Source organism: Acipenser ruthenus, chromosome 23 (assembly GCF_902713425.1).
Source record: "Acipenser ruthenus chromosome 23, fAciRut3.2 maternal haplotype, whole genome shotgun sequence".
NCBI classification, from domain to species: domain Eukaryota; kingdom Metazoa; phylum Chordata; class Actinopteri; order Acipenseriformes; family Acipenseridae; genus Acipenser; species Acipenser ruthenus.
Genome location: NC_081211.1, coordinates 21,878,717 through 21,897,782, shown reverse-complemented (window position 1 = coordinate 21,897,782; position 19,066 = coordinate 21,878,717). Strand labels below are relative to the sequence as shown.

General features: G+C 37.7%; 1 protein-coding gene across 4 annotated transcripts in view; it reads right to left on the bottom strand.

Annotated features, from left to right (window-relative positions):
- LOC131696525 (protocadherin-1-like) overlaps positions 1-19,066 on the bottom strand; it is a 115,382-nt gene that overhangs the window by 29,353 nt on the left and 66,963 nt on the right. For 3 of the 4 annotated variants that reach the window (XM_058996825.1, XM_058996827.1, XM_058996828.1), the window contains exon 4: positions 14,456-14,675. The exons of the other annotated variant lie outside the window; for it this stretch is intronic. In XM_058996825.1, the coding sequence (XP_058852808.1) occupies positions 14,456-14,675 (220 nt within the window). The remainder of the gene's footprint in view (positions 1-14,455; positions 14,676-19,066) is intronic. 4 annotated transcript variants of the gene reach the window in all.

Genomic DNA, 19,066 nt, shown 5'->3' with positions numbered 1-19,066 from the left:
GTTGAAAGGTCCAGCAGGAGGAAGGTAGTCAAAGGTCAAGCAGAAATCCTGCTTATTACAAGCCTCATGGCACAAAAGATCATTCAGCCAAAGTGCCCCCTCATCCTTATCCCCTGTAGTTCTTTTAACCTATTGAACACTGAGATTCCTGTTGATATATCTGCAAGGAGACAAAAAAGCTTGCATTGTCCTGCTGTGGCCTGCTGAGCTCTCTGGGGCATCCTAAGAGTTTTTGGTCTTGTGGTTTTGGAGCAACATATGCTCCTACTTGCAATGTCTATTAACTTGCAATCACTATTACCAGTCACTATGACAGCATGATAGCAGGATACGTATTTCCATTTGCATGTTTAAAAACCTTCTACTCAGTATTCAGAATATTTCTGAAACACATGCATTGGTCTCCCAACTAGCAAATCAGGTAAAAACTATTGCAAACAAAAGGTAACAAATATATGGTATAAGAGGCTACATCATCAAAAGTCATTAGATTCGGTAGTATAAATACCTCAACAACAAGGTATGGAAGGAAGAAGGCACATTGCATCCCATACATGTGAATGCAGGCATACATGTTTTCTTCCTTAATTCCTCTGAAAATGACCAATAAAATGTACATTCCTTTGAATTATGGTCAGCTTAGTGTTGGAAGGTTGTGGGTTGATTTCCAGGCACTGTTGCCTTTGCCCAGATGTAGTTTACAATGAAAACTCTGGGGCTCCTGTCTGCAGGGTACGGTAATTTTTCTTGGATAGAACAGAAATTACTACAGGCCACCAGAGTCCCACAGTCGTCCTAGTGGTGAATAGATAGGAGCCACTAGCAGTATAAGCGCACTGAAATCCTAAGCTACTGTATGATATCCAGTGGCAAACTATCCCTAAGCTGGTTACTCAAGTGCAAGTACTGTGAGGACACAAGTGTGTGAAAAAGGACATGTGCAATGAAAATGCTGCAAATGCCTCTGCCGTTTGGCTTCTGTGTGTAAAGAAATATCTATATATCCAGTACAGGAAATTGCTCAGCTTCTAATTTGTGTCTTTAATGGGGAAAGTGTTAGGAACAAAGTTTTATGTCTACGAGCAGAAGCTAGGCAGTTAATTAATTAACCGAAATAGTCTCTCCTTTGCATGCCAATGAAGTGTTGTATTTCAGAGGGTTATCAGTAAATTAATTCTAACACTGACTTTAAATCAGAAAACTTTCATACTTTCAGTCTTTCAGACTTCAGCCCAGTCTTTCAGACTTCAGCCTTGCATCACAGGCAAACAAGCAGGCAACAGGGCACTGTCTCATTACCAACTTTCCATAATGGCGAACCTACTGGTTGCCCATCTTGTCACAACAACCTTTTTTCATTTTAAATGAAGTCACCATATAGAAACCCAGCAGTTTTTAATCCCCTAATCCTCTCTTTCTTTTAGCCTGGCTCATCTATTCCCAGTCACAGCCATCCAATATCTCTTTGTCAAAGGGTTTTAATAGTTGGGAGGCTAAGCTCTCCTCAAACCCCCAATTTTTTCAATTTCTGCAGCACTAAACCCCATAAAATTGATCTTTGTTGATTGCATCCCAATCATGAAAGGCTAGGATGGAATCAATGTATAGAGAACACAAAACCAAATGAGACAAATGTATTTTTCAAGCAAAAGTTATTCCAACTAGACCAACCTGAGTATACAAATCTTACATTCCCCACAAGCAAGATAACATGACATCTGTTGCATGAATGCATGCTCAAACAAGTTGGCACTTCTGTATACAGTCTGTGCACAGACAGCAAACCCTTTGCAAATCGGGGAATACAGAGTATTTCTGGAATAGGCAACTCTAGAGAAATAGTTGATTTCTCCATGTAATAAAGCAGAACTAATGTTAATTTATTTCCAGTGCTTAAATATAATTGTTGGGATAATAATGTACTATTAATCCAAAATGTGATGTAATAATTAGTACATATTTTAGGGCTCCATAATAAGTGGTTGTTAATTAATGTATTACAGTGTTTCTATGAGCTGTCTGTAAGCTTACATGATTATCAGACAACTCCATACAAGCGTACTGATGAAATAATCTCAGCTATGGTTGACCAGCAGAGGTTGTTAACCAGTAGAGATGTAAATGGCTTTTCCATGTCCTCAGGATGAATGATTGCATTACCAAAAAGCCCTCAATAAAACCCTAAAGGCAAAAAAAGAGAAGCAGACCCAAGACCCCCTGGAGCCAGACCATCAAAAATAAGCATAGGATGGAGGGATTGACATAGGGAACTGCCTGCAGAGCCCAGGACCGACAGGGGTGGTAAAATCATGTGAGGGAATGATGCCTGCTTTATATATTATATACGCATAGAAATATTACTAGTGATAATAATACTCCGAATTATCACCATCGCTGTTATTCATCAAAGTGAGTCTAGCCTGCTTGAGTTCATTTTACAAAAATATCCTCTGAAAGGTTACATTTTCAATTTATGTGCTTTTCATTCTAATTCATTCATTTCAAAATGAGCTGATTTTACTCTTTCAGCCTTATTGTACTTTCAATTTTCAATAGAAATAAAACCTTCATCAAAATGTGTGATGACACAATCTAACATTAATTTAAGTACATACGTTTTATAAAAATATACTTTATTTGTAACAAAAAAATTAAATTTGTTGATGTTCAGTGAATCTCAAATTCACTTTTGCTTTCTTAATTCTGTCCTAAATAACAAGATTTCCCCACTAATTTTGTCTTTCCCAACACATTTTCTCAGAATTGTAATTGTGTCTTATCAACAAAATACTGTATATTAATAGGTATTTACTGTACTTCACTTACACATGTAACAACCACACAGAAAGTTGTCTGGTAGAACATGGAAATTAATTTATTTTTATATAAATAATAATGGCCAATTCATAACTGACAGGCTGTGTGGTCCAGTGGTTAAAGTAAAGGGCTTGTAACCAGGAGGTCCCCGGTTCAAATCCCACCTCAGCCACTGACTCATTTTGTGACCCTGAGCAAGTCACTTAACCTCCTTGTGCTCCGTCTTTTGGGTGAGACGTAATTGTAAGTGACTCTGCAGCTGATGCATAGTTCACACACCCTAGTCTCTGTAAATCGCCTTGGATAAAGGCGTCTGCTAAAAAAAATAAAAAAATATTTAACATTTGTGATCTGGAGAAGACTTGAGATCATTCCTGCTTTATAAATAGATTTGACAGTACTTTTCAGTTTAAAAAATAAACTGAAAAGTTGTAAGCACATGTTTATGGGGTTGGGTTTCATTGCTTTCCTTCAGCACTGCAACAGTCCCACAGAGTTTAGAGAGAAACAGCGCAAGAGAAAGGATGGGTAGGCAGTACTCACAATTCCAGGGAGAGAGATCACATTGAGTAGCAGCCTGGGGTAAAACAAAAGTGGAAAATATAACGAAAGCCCTTCTTGCTTTTGTTATCAAAAAAATCACAACTTAGAAATCGATAGATATATACACTGTAACATATCAAACATCCAAGGAATGCTTTCTTAACTTTTTTTCTTAAGCAAAATGCCTCAAGCAATACAAAATAAAGAGAGAATGGGTTCAACTTTCTCACAGTCTCTAAATTAACGAAGCGAGGAATATCTGAACACCCACCTAGTAGAAACCAGTTAAATTGCCCTCTCAGGAGTAGAGAGGCCTGTTTTTATCATAGCCCCACTAGCAGCCCTTAATCCTTAGAAACTTGAGGGTAAAGACCGAGCAGGTTTTGAAATCAACAGCTTTGGGAATTCAACACAAGTGTAGAAAAAAGATTTTAGATAAAGGGTGTATTAGAGAATCATGGTAAAATTGTAATTGTAAGTTACTGGTTTTGTTATGTAACACAATCACTGTTTTTTTCTGTATTTACTATAATAATATTAATAATAATAATAATAATAATAATAATAATAATAATAATAATAATAATAATACATGTATTTATTATGGGGTTACTTTAACCTTTTCATTTCAAGACAGTCTTGAGAAAAACAGTTCAACGTCCAAAGCACATAGCAAGTGTCACGTTTTGCCCTATGTATATGGGGATAGACAATGTCATGACTCTGACTGGCATAATCCAATCCAAACTGCTGTGCATCACTCCTTAGGGTTCTCCAACAGTATAATCCTTTGCTGGAATAACACCCCAACTCTCCTTCATTTAAAGGAAAACAAAAGCTTTCTGGTACATTTATTCTTTCTTGAAATGCAGGCTTTCTCTGTAAGCTCCTTGTATTGCAAATCACATTTTAATTAGGTCTATCCCCAGCTAACAATCTCCTTCCCCGACTTAGTCCTACAGGATTACCTTTCAGGGTCATGTCTACATAAGCTGCTCAACTCAAACCCTTTAACTCTCCACCTGCTGGGCCCTTCCCTTGAGGAGACCAGCCCTTTCAAAATGTGCACCGGAATTATTATTTTTTTGTACCTTGAATGTTACTATAATATCAGTTTTCTACTTGGCCCGTTTTGCCGACAATCACTCAACCTGCAGTGTTTACTTTTCCTTTAAATACCCCCCAAAAACAGCTTCTGTTGGGCTATACAGTTGGATTTCAATTTTCTTTTCTTCTTTTAAATAATATTTAAAAGGTAATTAATTTATATCTCGGACACCAAAAGTTAACTACTACTTGCCACAGTGATTTCGGGGTGAGGTATACTGTACTGTATTTAAATCAGAAAATAACCCTTAAAAAAAGTCATAGTAAAAGCATTATAAAAAATATATATATATTTTATAGGCAGAAAGTATAGTGACAGGCTAGGTCCGCTATTGCCTTTACTGCTCTAGCAATAAAAGAAGCCAGTGAACTTACCTGAAATCTCAATTTACAGGAACCCTGCATGAGTTTCATACAGATGACTGGACACCCAGAGAATAAAGGCAAAATTGGAAGAGGAGGGTTGTTTTCTATGAATCTTTGACTTCTAAAACAACATACCAAACAAGGACATTGAAACTGCCCACACATCATCATTTCCTACTGGTGAAACAGTATGTGGCATAAAAAGGGGGTGCCATATGTAATGACACAGGCACAGACGAGAGGGTGGTGTAACTGTGACAGCACCTGTGGGATCATGAAGACTTAAAGTGCTGCAGCTAATAGAATAGCGTGGCAAAAGAAATGTAATTTCCTATCCCATCTCTGTCTTTATTTGCTGAACTGGCACCAACTTCTTGCTGTTGACATAATATTGCAACACCGTTTATCCATCTTTCTCAACAGTACAAAACCACAATCAAATTACTGCCATGCAGGAAACAATCTATCTGCTGAACTTGTTGTACACTGGACTTAGAATTACATTTAAAGTGCCTTTGAAAGCAGTATGCCAATAAAAGTATCCTACTGGCAAAACAACATATTAAAGTTACCAGGCATTTCCTTATAAAGGTTACCAGTGGTAATTTAGCTATTTATTCTGCTTTTACAATAATTTACCACGGTAACCAGTGCTTTCCTTAGCGTCTGTTAAGCTGTACTTCACCAAGGTAACTAGCAAAATATAACTACATATAATATTGCATTAATACTGTAATAATATATTCAATTTATGACGTGCTGATATGTACAAAACAGATTGAAACCACAGTGGCAGTACTGTCTTTTATGTTGAAATGTTGTGCATCACATTTAAGTAGTTAAGTTATGTAAGGCCAGTTTTTCTTTTCTATGTAAAGAAACAATGCTTTGCTTGTTTTTAACAACAAGATACCAGCCATGTGTATGCATAATTAAATGAACAAATAACGATTGTATTCTCTACAAGGAAATCAATTATATATGTATTTTGGAGGCAAAAACATTGCATAATGGGAATAAAAATCATGTCCAATGTTGAGGGGTGCATATCAGATACAAGCTTTTGTTTTCTATATACAGACACAATCAACTGTGTAGCAAAATCCTTTTCGAAAAGTCAATATTAAGTCGAGACCTCCCAAACAGTGGATTATTTTAGGTCAAGTTGGATTAGCCCCTAGCTTCTATAAGACACAGGGTTCCTCAACCTGAAATTCCATTAAAAATCTTTAACGAAAGGCTTGTGATGGAGCCTATCTGTGTATATACTGGCTCACAAAATGTGAGCCATGCAGAACGTCACTTACTTCTCTTTAGCTGAAAAGCACTTTGAAGAGGGTTTACCAATAACAACACCTGCTCTTCCCACCTATCGGCCTGGCCAGGCCTTGTTGTTTTCAAAGCTCTCTCTCTCTCTCTCTCTCTCTCTCTCTCTCTCTCTCTCTCTCTCTCTCTCAGTGGTGTATACTTAAAGATATTTATATATATATATATTTTCTCATTAAGAATGAGTGCCTTGATAAAAAAATTTTGTTTCTTTTAGCACAGAAGGAAGTGTGCATTATTAATGATTAGATGTAAAACAGTAGGATAATTTGAGAAACAAATAATGAACAGGTGATGACAGGAAATGCAATAGCGCTAGCTCACGAAGAGCTACATTTGAGGTCTTTAATTTGGTATGGGAAATTAATTCCTTCAGCACAAATGTTCCTGGTTTTACATGTGACACATACTATTACAACCCAGGGATCAGGTGCATTGTGAGGCAGGAGGAGCAGCCGAGAGCCTTTAACCATGCCTTCTTAGGGTACTGACTCTTCACAAGTGATCCTTTTGTACATGTTTCTTTCACTCTCTGAAAGGTTTTACATACATCTTTCATCTACATGTCTTACCCAGTTTAAGTATTCAGAGCTTCACTCTTTGCTTCTCTGACTGGATGGTCAAGCTAATTTGCCTAGTCCTTTCTTTTCAATCCTTTTTTAATTGGTCAGTTAGTTTGGCAACACTGCACATTAGACTCAGCTTAGGCAGCCGTTACTATGGAGCTTGGGGCTCCTTTGTGCTGCTGTGAAACAGCAGGCTGGAGTCAAACCTGTAAAGGCAGCAGCAGACACTGTGGATTTCATGGAAAAAATAACAGTGGACAAGCCAGAGGGGAAACCTGGAAATATCCACCACTGGGGGGTTCTTTCATTATGTTTCCACCCTTCCTAGGATGTGAACACCAGGTGAAATACTGCTGGGAATGGCAGAGACAGGGAAACAACAGGTGAGGTAAGCCCCCCAGTAGGCTACAATATGACCTCTCTGTTACTACACAAACATTTCCACATTGAATTCCCTTTTATGATGGCTTATAGATATTCAAAACAATAAATTCAATTCACAGTAACAGCTGCTATCAAGCCCTGATAAATCCCACAATTATTTACATGAACACCCATATTACAATCCCTATTCATACAACTTGTTTTTTATAAAAAAAATTATTGCTTGCATCTCAAGGCATTTTCAACACTAAAACTGAAAAAGTGCAAAACCATTAATATACTGGGATACAAAAAAAATCAGATGGCCTTAGCAGAAATAATGAGCTTTCTGCATAATTTGAAGTGTTTAGAACATGCTTTAGCCTCACCTCCCAGAGGAACCTGTGGGATTAAAACCAGTCCCGGGATGGTTAGAAACTGGCAGTGAAGAAATATCTAATAGAATATCCATTAGAGACATTTCCTATTCTGTTTATGCTTCCTTATAAAACTAGGTATAGTATTTAAATGTATGCATGTATGAATGTATGTATGTAAGTATGTATGTATATATTGATGTTTGTGTTTATTTATGTCTCAATGTAACTATCTATCTATCTATCTATCTATCTATCTATCTATCTATCTATCTATCTATCTATCATGCTCTATGTGGCTATATAATTAAATGGTTAGCTGTGCACACAACACCAAAGACTGCTTAACAACCAAGAAGAGAGAGTATATTGATTTTATATTGTATTTTACTTCTAAGGAACACAAGCTGGTCTAGTGCAGGAGTACACAAGTGAGGGAGAGGCAATCAAAATCTGCTTTTGCACAGTTAAGCAAGAGGGAATCCCACTTAAAGATCAACCAGTACACCCTTTTCAGAATCTTTTTTTTTTTTTTTTTTAATGGTCCAATTCACATTTTTTTTATTTATTTTTTCTTTTTTGCTGTTGAAGTGATCAAAGAAAGGGTAGACAATGAAAGGGCTGTTGAAGAAATCAGATCTGATCCCCACAAGCACTATGAATCAGTGACTAACTTCCTACTGATTGCAGAGAGAGTCTAGGGCTGTGAATCTCTCATTAGCACAGACAGCAGGTCACTTGCCTGGTTTACAAGAGACAAGCGTATGAAAACGTACGGGGGTTGAACAGAAATGCTGAAGATGACTAACTGTAACTCCTATGGGGACCTGTTCATGATATTTTATTACAGACTTCACTGAGCCTCTCCTATTTTTAAGACTTCTATTCTTTATGCATTCTGTATACATATAATAGTGATGCCTAATGAATGAGAACAGTACTTAATGTGTGATAATTGAAGCATAACTATATAATGTTATGTTCACCTTGCATCCGTCAGCCCCTGCAGGTGTCTTGGTTCACCTTTACCTGGCTTTGCAGCTGAACTTGCAGGGTGTGTACAAACAGACCCCCTGGGACTGCCCCCTCCTTCTCAGTGGAAGAAGTGCTGTACTCAGCATAATCATTCCCACAATACATCACACAGCAGCCTCACTTAGAGCTGGCCAATTTACTGCTCTAACTATGAGGGAGGCTGGGACGGACTAGGGCTCTTTATTCACTGAGACAGGAGCACAGCAAGGTATTGCAGATAAAGAAGAAATAAACAACAGTGGAAAGTTACATAAATTCCCTTCCAGGCTTGAGAGAGGCAGCAGGACTGAAAATGTCCCTAAGAGCCAAAGTTTTATAAAATCCATTGCATGAATGCTTCTAAAGCACAGTACGTGCATACATGAAACCTTAATCTACATAAAACTACATCTGCAAACCAGTGTTAACCACATGGGTGTCAATCAGTGTCGAAAGTCCAGAGTTACAAGTCCATTTAATAAACCCCCCAAAGTCTAATATATATTTCTTCAAGAATATATTTTTGACTCCTGCAATACGCCAAGCAGCAGGAGCTGGGCCTAATCAGCCTAGTTGTTACAGATGAAGTATTGGAGGACATTTAGAGTGAAACAAAACTATTCATCATCATGTTTCTTTTTCTTCTATGAGTTACTCAATAACTTTTGAACTACATATAACGGCTTAGTGGTTAGAGATAATGCTAAAGGCACTGCCAAGTCCACATGCCCTAAATAAGTTTGGGCTATCCTCTGTATAGAGTTCACTTTCAGAGGATAGGTTGAATTTCAAAGCAGCACTATGCTCTGTGGTTCCCTTAGTCAGCAGAAGGAGGTTGGGGACAAGGTCATCCTCCCCAGCAGATACTTGATCGGCTATCGCTCAGTTCCTATGATTGGGTTACACCTCGTCATCAGACACTATCCTCAGATAAGCAGTTGGAGAACCAGTACCCCCTTATAAAATGTTCCTATAGTAAAAGCATAGCAAATTGCAATAAAGCACATTGAAAGCATGGTAGAGCATAGATAAGCATGGTAATGCAGGTATGATAAAGCATATTACCAAACATAGCAAACCAGAGTACATTGAATAAAATGGCAAAAATACCATGCAAAATACTGTGCTAAACTTTTACAAGAGCCATTAGTTTTCCATGCAGAATCATCCCCCATGTTCTCAGCCTTTCTTGGTTGGAACTTAATTACTGAGGTGAAAGATTTACCCATTGTCAATATACCACCCAAACATCACAGTTAGCACTGATCCATGTAGATATCCCACGTAAAGGACCATAGTATGTTTCCACAAAGAACTGCCCACTCCTAAAATATGTAATGTGGTATTGGTGGATTTACAAAAACGTCTCTCTGGGGGAGTTGTAATAATCTAGTTGGAGATTCTTAACTAGACCTGATAGTGTGTAGTACTGCCTGTAGTTAATGTCTGTGGGCAGCTAAGACTACACAACTCTTAGTCTTTGTCAAGCAGTGTTCCAAAGGGACCATACAGTTGATCTCTGCTACCCTGACAGCTGCAAGGAAACAGGCACTGACCCAGTGCCAGAAACCATCATTGGTATGCACTGTAACGCGGACCCCAAGTCGCTCCCCTGGAGGTTAGTGGAGGGAGGGGGGGGGGGGGGGGAGATGGAGGCACAATGCGAGACGCATCGTATCCCTCCAGCAGCGAAGGCTGAGAACATGTCTGTCTCTGTGGGTCTGCCCTGCAGTCGCTCAAGCAGAACAGTACTAGTTTTTTTCTCTTTATTTTTGATGATCTTAAAAAGACAATAATGCGATGCATCCGTGGGAAGCATGCACACAAGAAGTCGGCCTTTGATTAACCACACTTCCTGTGAAGGGTTTCAGGAGAAGAGATTTTCAGGAGAAGAGATTTTCTTTTTTTTTCTTCAAAAAATAGCCTCTTAACTGTGCAGTGTCCAGGCTTACATTTCCTCCTGAAGGCACAAACATACAGGGAAACATGCACATTTCAAAACAAGTTCAAAACAATGGACCCAACATTTAATCCCAGTTTCATTCATAAAATTCTTGACAAAATGATTGTGACAATTTCAAACCCACATTTTACTAGTGTAATTTTTAGAAATACTTGCAGAATTGAAGGCAGGATATTCAGTGCCTTGGGGGTTTTGTTTTTTATTGCAATTGGTCAAATTCATAAAGCTTTAATTCCTGAATAATTTGAATACTGTTATTTAAAGACTGTTTTGATGGATGAAAGCCAAACAATGCCATTCTTGTTTATAGTTTCATGAATAAAAGGTTTATTTGATTCATCAAATTAGCTTTTATGATTAGAACTAGTGACATATGTTTGGAGCGTGGTAATACTGCAAAACACATGTAAAAAACCTAAACATAATGTGCTTTTTCAATAATTATCATAATTGAGTTACAATAACCTCAAACTAGTCCAGCAACCATAAGATTAATATGCAGTTTGTACTACTAGTGATTAATTCTGGAGATGGTTTGTACTAAATTGCCTGAAACATGAAACTACATATACTGGATATATTATTTATCAGACAACATAGGTGTGTGTGGTCCTGTGCGAATTTTCTACCCATCACAATAAATTAAGAAGCTAAATCTTGACAATGGGAGATTGTTTCAGTGGCTCATAGTTATCTATAAATGTGTGTCAGGTTATTTACGATGTTACTTTACTGCTTCCCAAAGCAATTATCAAATTCCATCTGCTAGAAGACTCATAACCTAAAATGTATTAAAAAGAAAGAAAAAATGTGTAGGGCCACATATCTGTTCATAGTTTGGCTTCTGATCAAGCTTCAAATGCTCACCGTCACAAACATAACTTTTTAAGAACGCTGCCTTATAATGTTTACGTAACACCAAATTCTTCATTGTTTTATTCCAAAACACAGAAGTATTTGTATGAATCAATTTTATGGGGAAACATTTGTCACAATTATGCCAAACCTTTAGCAGAAAGAAACACACCCAAAAAATGTACAGTAAATATAACTGAAAAGCATATTGAAACTACTATGCTGTTTAGTTTCAGTTTAGTTCCAGTAATTACAAATAGAACCGCAAATGTGTGACGTTGCCTCTTTAAGGATGCCAGGATCCATTTTGAAAAACAGTGGCAATCCAATTTTATTATTTAAAGGAAATTAGGAAATTAGGATGGGAAGAGGGTGTCTGGCGGAAGCGCTGAGATTTACCAGAAGGAAGGATCATGTGCAGGGCTAATGGAATTACTGTCCATTATCTGGGATGCTTGATTCGATTTTTGGGGTTAGAAAAAAAACCACTGACAAAAGGCCTATTTTGCTCCACCAGAATCCTGAATTGTCCTTCTTGTGTAGTAATGAGGACTTACTTTTACTGAAACTAAAATAATCTAATAAATGCTTCCTGATAGACTGATTAAGAGCCTCAATCTATTTTATTTAAGAAGAATTAGTATCCTTAGTCTGCACTATAGGACTCTCAGAGCTGATTTATAGCAGTTGTATGCACCAGTATTCTCGGTTCTTAGAGCAGCATAATGCAAAGTGACTGTAAATTTAAAACTACTGGGATACCCTCTCTTTCCTACAGACTCCTTTAACATGTGGGTCATGTCCCTGGTTAACTATGAGTGTTTAACAATACAGACTCTTAGCCAGCTTAACACAATACCTTTGGCACAATAAAGCACATGGAGATTAAGTGAAGTATACTAAATAAGAACAATATGTTTATACATCTATTGAAGTTATATTGGATGTACATATGTGTTCCTACTGAAGGAATACAAAAAGTGTGACAAACAGCTGTCCAAATTTCCTAGCACCTTAACTTTCTAATACTATATACATATGGTGTATGTGTGTGTGCCTCTTGAGTTATTTGCATTCACTGGAGAATGCAAATTATATTAGAAAATGACCTTTGCACATATTTAAAACTTGAATGCCTAGTGACTTGTACTTGCATTTTAATATTTCTTTTTTTCACCTGCCTCTTTGAGCTGAGCGTGCGTGGCACTACACAGGCTCAGTATGACATCCAGTGTATTGGATGTTGAGAGTTCTGTTTAACCCTGTGTTGACCATGCAAGAGCACCCAATCACAATACCAGGAGATTCCATGTGTAGCATCCGTCACACGTGCCCACCTGAAAGCAACACTAGCAGATGGGAAACACTAGCAGATAGGAAACACATAGCGGAGACCACTGCAATCGATGCTTTTATTTACATTTTAAAAACTCAAACTATGTCAACTTGAAGCTCTGGAAAGTTTATCAGCTGGATAAGATTTCAGGTGGCTAAAAAAGATCCCACTTTAGAATTTACCATTGAGGAAAGGTCTGATTAGGAAGCATAATGTACATCTTTCCAATTTAACGCATTCCTTCGAATTTAAGATGCACTTTTTAAAGCATTTTTTTCTTCTCAAAAATAGCCGAGTAAATTCGAGTACAATATAGTGATGCGTGGATTAAAATTGTCAACAACAGACATGACTACCTGAGTACACAAACAGCAACGTGACTGACTGCCGAGAAAAAACGAACAAAGACATCACTGCCCGAATACACAAGCAGCAACGTGACTTACTGACGAGAAAAGACGAACCAAAATATTACTGCCTGATCTTGAATCATCCATGACATACAGGCAGCCATTTTCAAAGAAGTATCATGAGCTTCCTGAGGAATTCAAAGACGTTTTTACAATTTCAGCATTTCCAACAAACAGTACCAGTTTTGACAGATCGGAAATGTTGATCAGACCCCATATTTTTTGATATGCCAAGCAATACCACAGTTCACAAATTGGGAGAAAAACAGGTGTGAGTAATCACGACTGGATATGAGAAGCAGCACATAACTGTAATACTCTTTGTGGTGGTAGACAGCCGCAAACTGCCTCCAGATGCGTAATTGAGGTTGTATCTTTGTAAATGCATATTTATTTGATGTTTTATTTTTTCCTCAAATTCAAGGGCGTCTTAAATTCGAAGGAATATGGTACTTAAAAGAAAATCTTTGGTTTCAGGAGGGTTAAGTCATAAAAGGAAATATGCTTTCATTACACTTGGAGTACACCAGTGTATTTCACAGTTTCTGTTCTGTCTCCTTGTCTTACACAATGAATCCTTAATTATCTGAGAGTTTACATGTTGGACTGTTTGTTTAATGATGAACTTAATCTTCAGATCTTAGGCACATTTATTGTTTGCACACAGTGTATAATTTGGTTCTGTTCCAGTATGTACAGTAGATGCACAATACTCATGCATCCTGGAAATCTTTTTCGCTGAAAGAGACCACCCCTATCCGATGTGCAGCTTCTCTAAATTCCACACCCATACAACAACAGTACTTCCCTAGGAAAGGCAAATGAATTCAGCCACTGTGTAGGACCAATGCACCCCTGACCTCTTTTCTACATGCTTGGATCTGTGTCAGGGCCACAGAAAGAACAAGAGTTTTCCTTATGGAGAAATTAACCCCAGGCTACTCACCGCAAACATAGTAATTGTTTTTACAGATGCCATACATTTGATCTATGGAAAAAAATAAAATGATATGGCTTGGTTTCAGACTTCACCTCGACACTGGCTCTGATTGGACGGGACAAGCAGGGCATATAGATGCGTGTTCACATCATCTGATAACCTCTGTAGTTATGCAGTCAAGGGGAAAATTTGCCTTAACCCTTACAAGGATATTATATTTTGAATTCCATTGCATTCATGTTCACTGAGATGTGTATTTTACCTCTTTAATAATACAAATATATTTAAGATTAAGAAGAAAAAACAAAGTTGCATCCTTACCATACTAACAGTGTTGTGCTGTGCTCATTCTGCAGGAATTTACCATCACATGAAGCAATGAATCTGATTGGCTGGCTGAATAGAGTAAGGGTTATAATTGACATTACTGAAAAAGTTCAGGGGCACCGTTGGCAGAAGTGGGGCAGCTTACCGTTTTCGGGGTGTTCCATCTCACCAATGCTGCCGTCAGGAGTGGTGCGCTCATAGTGATCCTCGGGAAGGGCCAGGGGTCCAATTCGGGGTCCTGACGATGACTTACTGCTGGGGGTCTCTGACTCCTCTAGCCCACTGTCATAATAGTTGTGCTGAGAGGAGTCCTGCAGGTCTTGTGCCTGATTGGCTGTAGAGAATGTCACCCGTCGATGAGGCAGCTGCGAGCAAACAGGAGGAAAACGAGACTTGAAGCATGGGTTGCTTCATGAGCATAATACGAAATGTCCCTGCCTATAGAAAAAGTTTACATCTGTTTCTTAAGCCCTAACATTTCTAAACTGAAGTGATTTATTCTTGGTCTTTTTATGGCTGAAATCATTTCCCTTGACATTGCTTTCACATTATAGTGGTACAGTGTATATTAATCAAAATAATCACCACAATAATAAAGCCATTATTCACTGATAATCCAGTGATAGCAAAATAAAGTAGCTTGGCAATGCTATGGGATCATTGACAATATATTATGTTTTCATCAGGGTATAACATTGATAAGCACAGCACATTAAACAAGCCATTATACCCTAACGGTACCACACTAGTGTAAGTTACTGTGATCACTGAAAACCTTTGGGACCAGGTACCTTAGCAGATAGTGCCCCCACACAGTGATTAATAAACCTACTCATAACTAAACACATCTCAAGCTCCATCAGCAGAGGCTAAGAATGTTTTTCCCCCAGGGGGAAAAGCAAGCCGGCAGAAATTAGTTTCAGTCTTTATTCAAAGAGGCAGGAAACAAATTGCTGTTGGCAGCTTAAACTGGCAGCTAAAAGACTGCAAACCCAGGCCGTCACCAGTCCTCTTACTCACCCAACCATCTTAGTTTTACTAACTGTCTCGAAGTACTGTAACTAACATTGTCAAGCTTACTCTCTCCGACGAAAAAAAAGAGTCAAGTTATGCAACTTATGCAACCCCTCTGCTCGGCATGCTAGAGGTATCAATAATGCAAGCATGTGCTTCAACAAAGTGTGTTTTACTGTTTTTCTTTATGCTCGGTGAACAGATCAATTTTAACAGATGAATTAGAACCATTAGGCAGAGCTGTTAGCTCCAAAAGACTAGCTTTATTTGTTGCACCTGAAGCAGTTTTTCTTCTGGGGTTTCAGGAGTCTAAAGCCTTTCTCGTGTATTGCAAACACAGAAACGCTTACGTTTATGGCTTTGATATCCAGCTAACTTAACTGACTCAACAGTCCTCCAGCCCAGCTCACCTACTACCATGTTAACTGTGGACACTAACGGCACAGCCGCCTTCATGACACACCTTATTGTTATCTGAAAGAAAGCAACCTGTCGTTAATATTTGAAAATGTAAAACTCAAACTGAATCCTACGCTTGTCAGCTCCATGTTTGTTTTTTGTTTTATTTTCAGGTTTCAGTTGGGATTGCAAAGCAAACATCTGTGCAGTGTTTAAAATGCCATTTCCAATGGCTTTTTCCTAATGGAATCCTCTTACCCTCCCCATCATTTAATTTGACATGCTTTCCGTCTACTGCTTTGGATTTATTTTTTGGCAGCAAAATGTCAGTTTTTCCACAAACTGCATACTGTTCTGCTTTGATAGATGGTACAGACCTTGGTTATTCTTAAATACTAAACAGCAAACCTGCACACCTACACTGGAGAGTTGTGGGTTCAGTCCCAGGTGGGGGACACTGCTGCTGTACCCTTGAGCAAGGTACTTTACCTAGATTGCTCCAGTAAAAACCCAACTGTAAAAATGGGTAATTGTATGTAAAAAATAATGTAATATCTTGTAACAACTGTAAATCGCCCTGGATAAGGGCATCTGCTAAGAAACAAATAATAATAATAATAATAATAATAATAATAATAATAATAATAATAATAATAATAATAATAATAATAATATATTGCTTGTACTGGAATAAATACAGGTCACGTTGAAAATGGATCGTCCCAATACACATTTGCACAAACTTGTTTTGGTGAAGCACCAACCAACAAAACTATAGTAAGTGCTATTTTTCCTTTATTTTCATGAACACCAAATTCACAAACTTCCGTGATTAAGGAAAGATGGTGGTTGGTGGAGGGGGTTTGTAGGGGTCAATAAATGATTGATTTAAAACTGAAATCAAACAGAGACAGCTGAGATTATGAGATAGTTGTCTTGGAGTAATCACAAGAGAAGGGAGGCGGTAGAAGAACCGGGACAGTAGATAGATACCTTCCTGCTTGTTAGCCCTTAAATATGCAGGCTAATGGTGTAGGGTATGCCTGTGCCTTAACCCCTGCTTAATCGCCTTTATCATCCAGCCATCTCCTCAGTAATTAAAAGATGACCCCATTCACTGTACAACCTTTTAACCTTAAATACTGGCTTGATTTTCTCCCTTTGCTTCACTAACTAGACAGGTTAGTCTCTTAACCTAGAAGCACAGCATCACAACAGCAGGCTTACGGTGCAGCATACTAGGATTAGGGAAAATGTTGCACAGGGAATTCTGCATGTTGTTAATACAGTGCGGTCCTTTACACTGCTAGCACAGTCTCTGTGCTCCTTGTCATTATCAAATCAAGAATAGTTGGCAAGGTAATGTAAAGTGGTCAAAACAACAACTAAAGAAATCTGTTTTCTGAATAAACACACACTTGAACCTTATATAAAAAAAGTGTAATCATTTTGAAAAGCCCACATAATTGTGCTTGCTTTTTCCCTGTGAATTTCAATGATATTGCAATTAACAAAGTAGAAATTAATTCTGCTTTGAATTTGAATACAAAAACAAAAAAAATAAAATACTTTGTACAAAAAGCCACTGATTAACAAAAACAACGTGTACCCGTTTCAGACATGTAAGATGACTAAAAAATCTTGGTGTCATTTTCTGAAATGGATTACATTATTTACAAATGTCATCTATATAAAGTATACATCATTTCAAGTACTGTGAATATAGTGTTCACCAATCTGCCTGTCATTGTATCTGCTGACAGTAAACCATTGTGAACCTCAACATAAGAGATGCCTCCTTTCCTAAACACTCTGAACACACAATGTAACTGAAACTAGTATTATTAAGCATTGTTATATATTAAATTGTATTAGTAACCCCCCATGCCGTCATATAAAACATTATGTTTGTCAGTGTCCTGAACGTTTAAACACTCCTGTAATTTCAGGATTAGAAATGAATATTGTGTAGAATTTTAATATCATAGACATGGCTCTCAAGAAGACAGGAAATACATCCTGTCTGCGTATTATACTCTTTAACATAATTCAAAGACAATGGTCAACACACAACTGCAAGGATACCTTACCCACCATAATGTAATATTTATTTGTTCAAATACATGAAGGATGTGCAAAAAATAGGAATATTATCACTGAAATTATGTCAGCTTGATCGCTATTATTATCATGTATTAGACAGACGCTTCAGAGGTGGAGACATCTAAAGTCATCAGTTACTTTTTGCAATTCACTGATGTTTTTGTTGACTTGAATGCATTGCTGTTATATAGTGCTTTTGGTGCTGCAGGTGCACTTCAGTAAGATTTAGAGATTACTGAAGTGCAAGGCACAAGGGCATGTGAAGGCATCATTGGGTGTTTCAGTACACATTAACAAAGCTAAAAAAACGTTGTAGTACTTAGCTAATATAAATTACTGGTACTATCATTTTGTAGATCTCACTTTCCTATGTGAAAGATGCACATAGTAAACACATAGTTGATTTTCTTCATGGTATTGTTTCTAAATTAGCAATAAAACCAATAACTACATTTAAGAATCGCTCCTTCCAAATATTTAAATGCTGCAGTCCCACCGTGTCCCAGCATTCTGTTGACCGGAGGGTCGTGGGTTCAATTCCAGGTGGGGACACTGCTGCTGTACCCTTGAGCAAGGTACTTCACCTAGATTGCTCCAGTAAAAACCCAACTGTATAAATGGGTAATTGTATGTAAAAAATAATGTGATACCTTGCAACAATTGTAAGTCACCCTGGATAAGGGCGTCTGCTAAGAAATAAAATAATAATAAGTAATAATAAGCAGTCACATGAAGGAACATAGAGATATTTAAATCATGTGGTTCATTGTGAAATCGGCAATTGGTTTCTGAGATACACAGTTGAGTATGGGAGAACTCCCAGAAGCCTAACAGTTTGACTGTCCTTCTCAATAAACAATCTCTTCTTTTCCTTTGACACATGTATCCGTGTACTTTCAGGTTAACTCTTGAAGTAGAATGAAGGGACGAGGCAGAAGAGCACCACTGACATATTTGGAAGAAGCCCTTTGTTAATTTTTTTTATTAGTAGCTGCGAAAATTAATACCATTACAAATTCAAACACACATTTACTATACTGTATCTTTTACACATGATAATGTGACTACATATTACATACATGCACTGGGATTACATTGTTATATGTATGCACTTTAAAATGGCATCAATGGCATCATATCTGAAAGTAGAATACAATTAAAAATGACAAATTGACAGCAAGCGCACCTGGCTCCCTCTGTCATCACAAACATGTTTCTGTTTATATTGCACAGGTTTTGT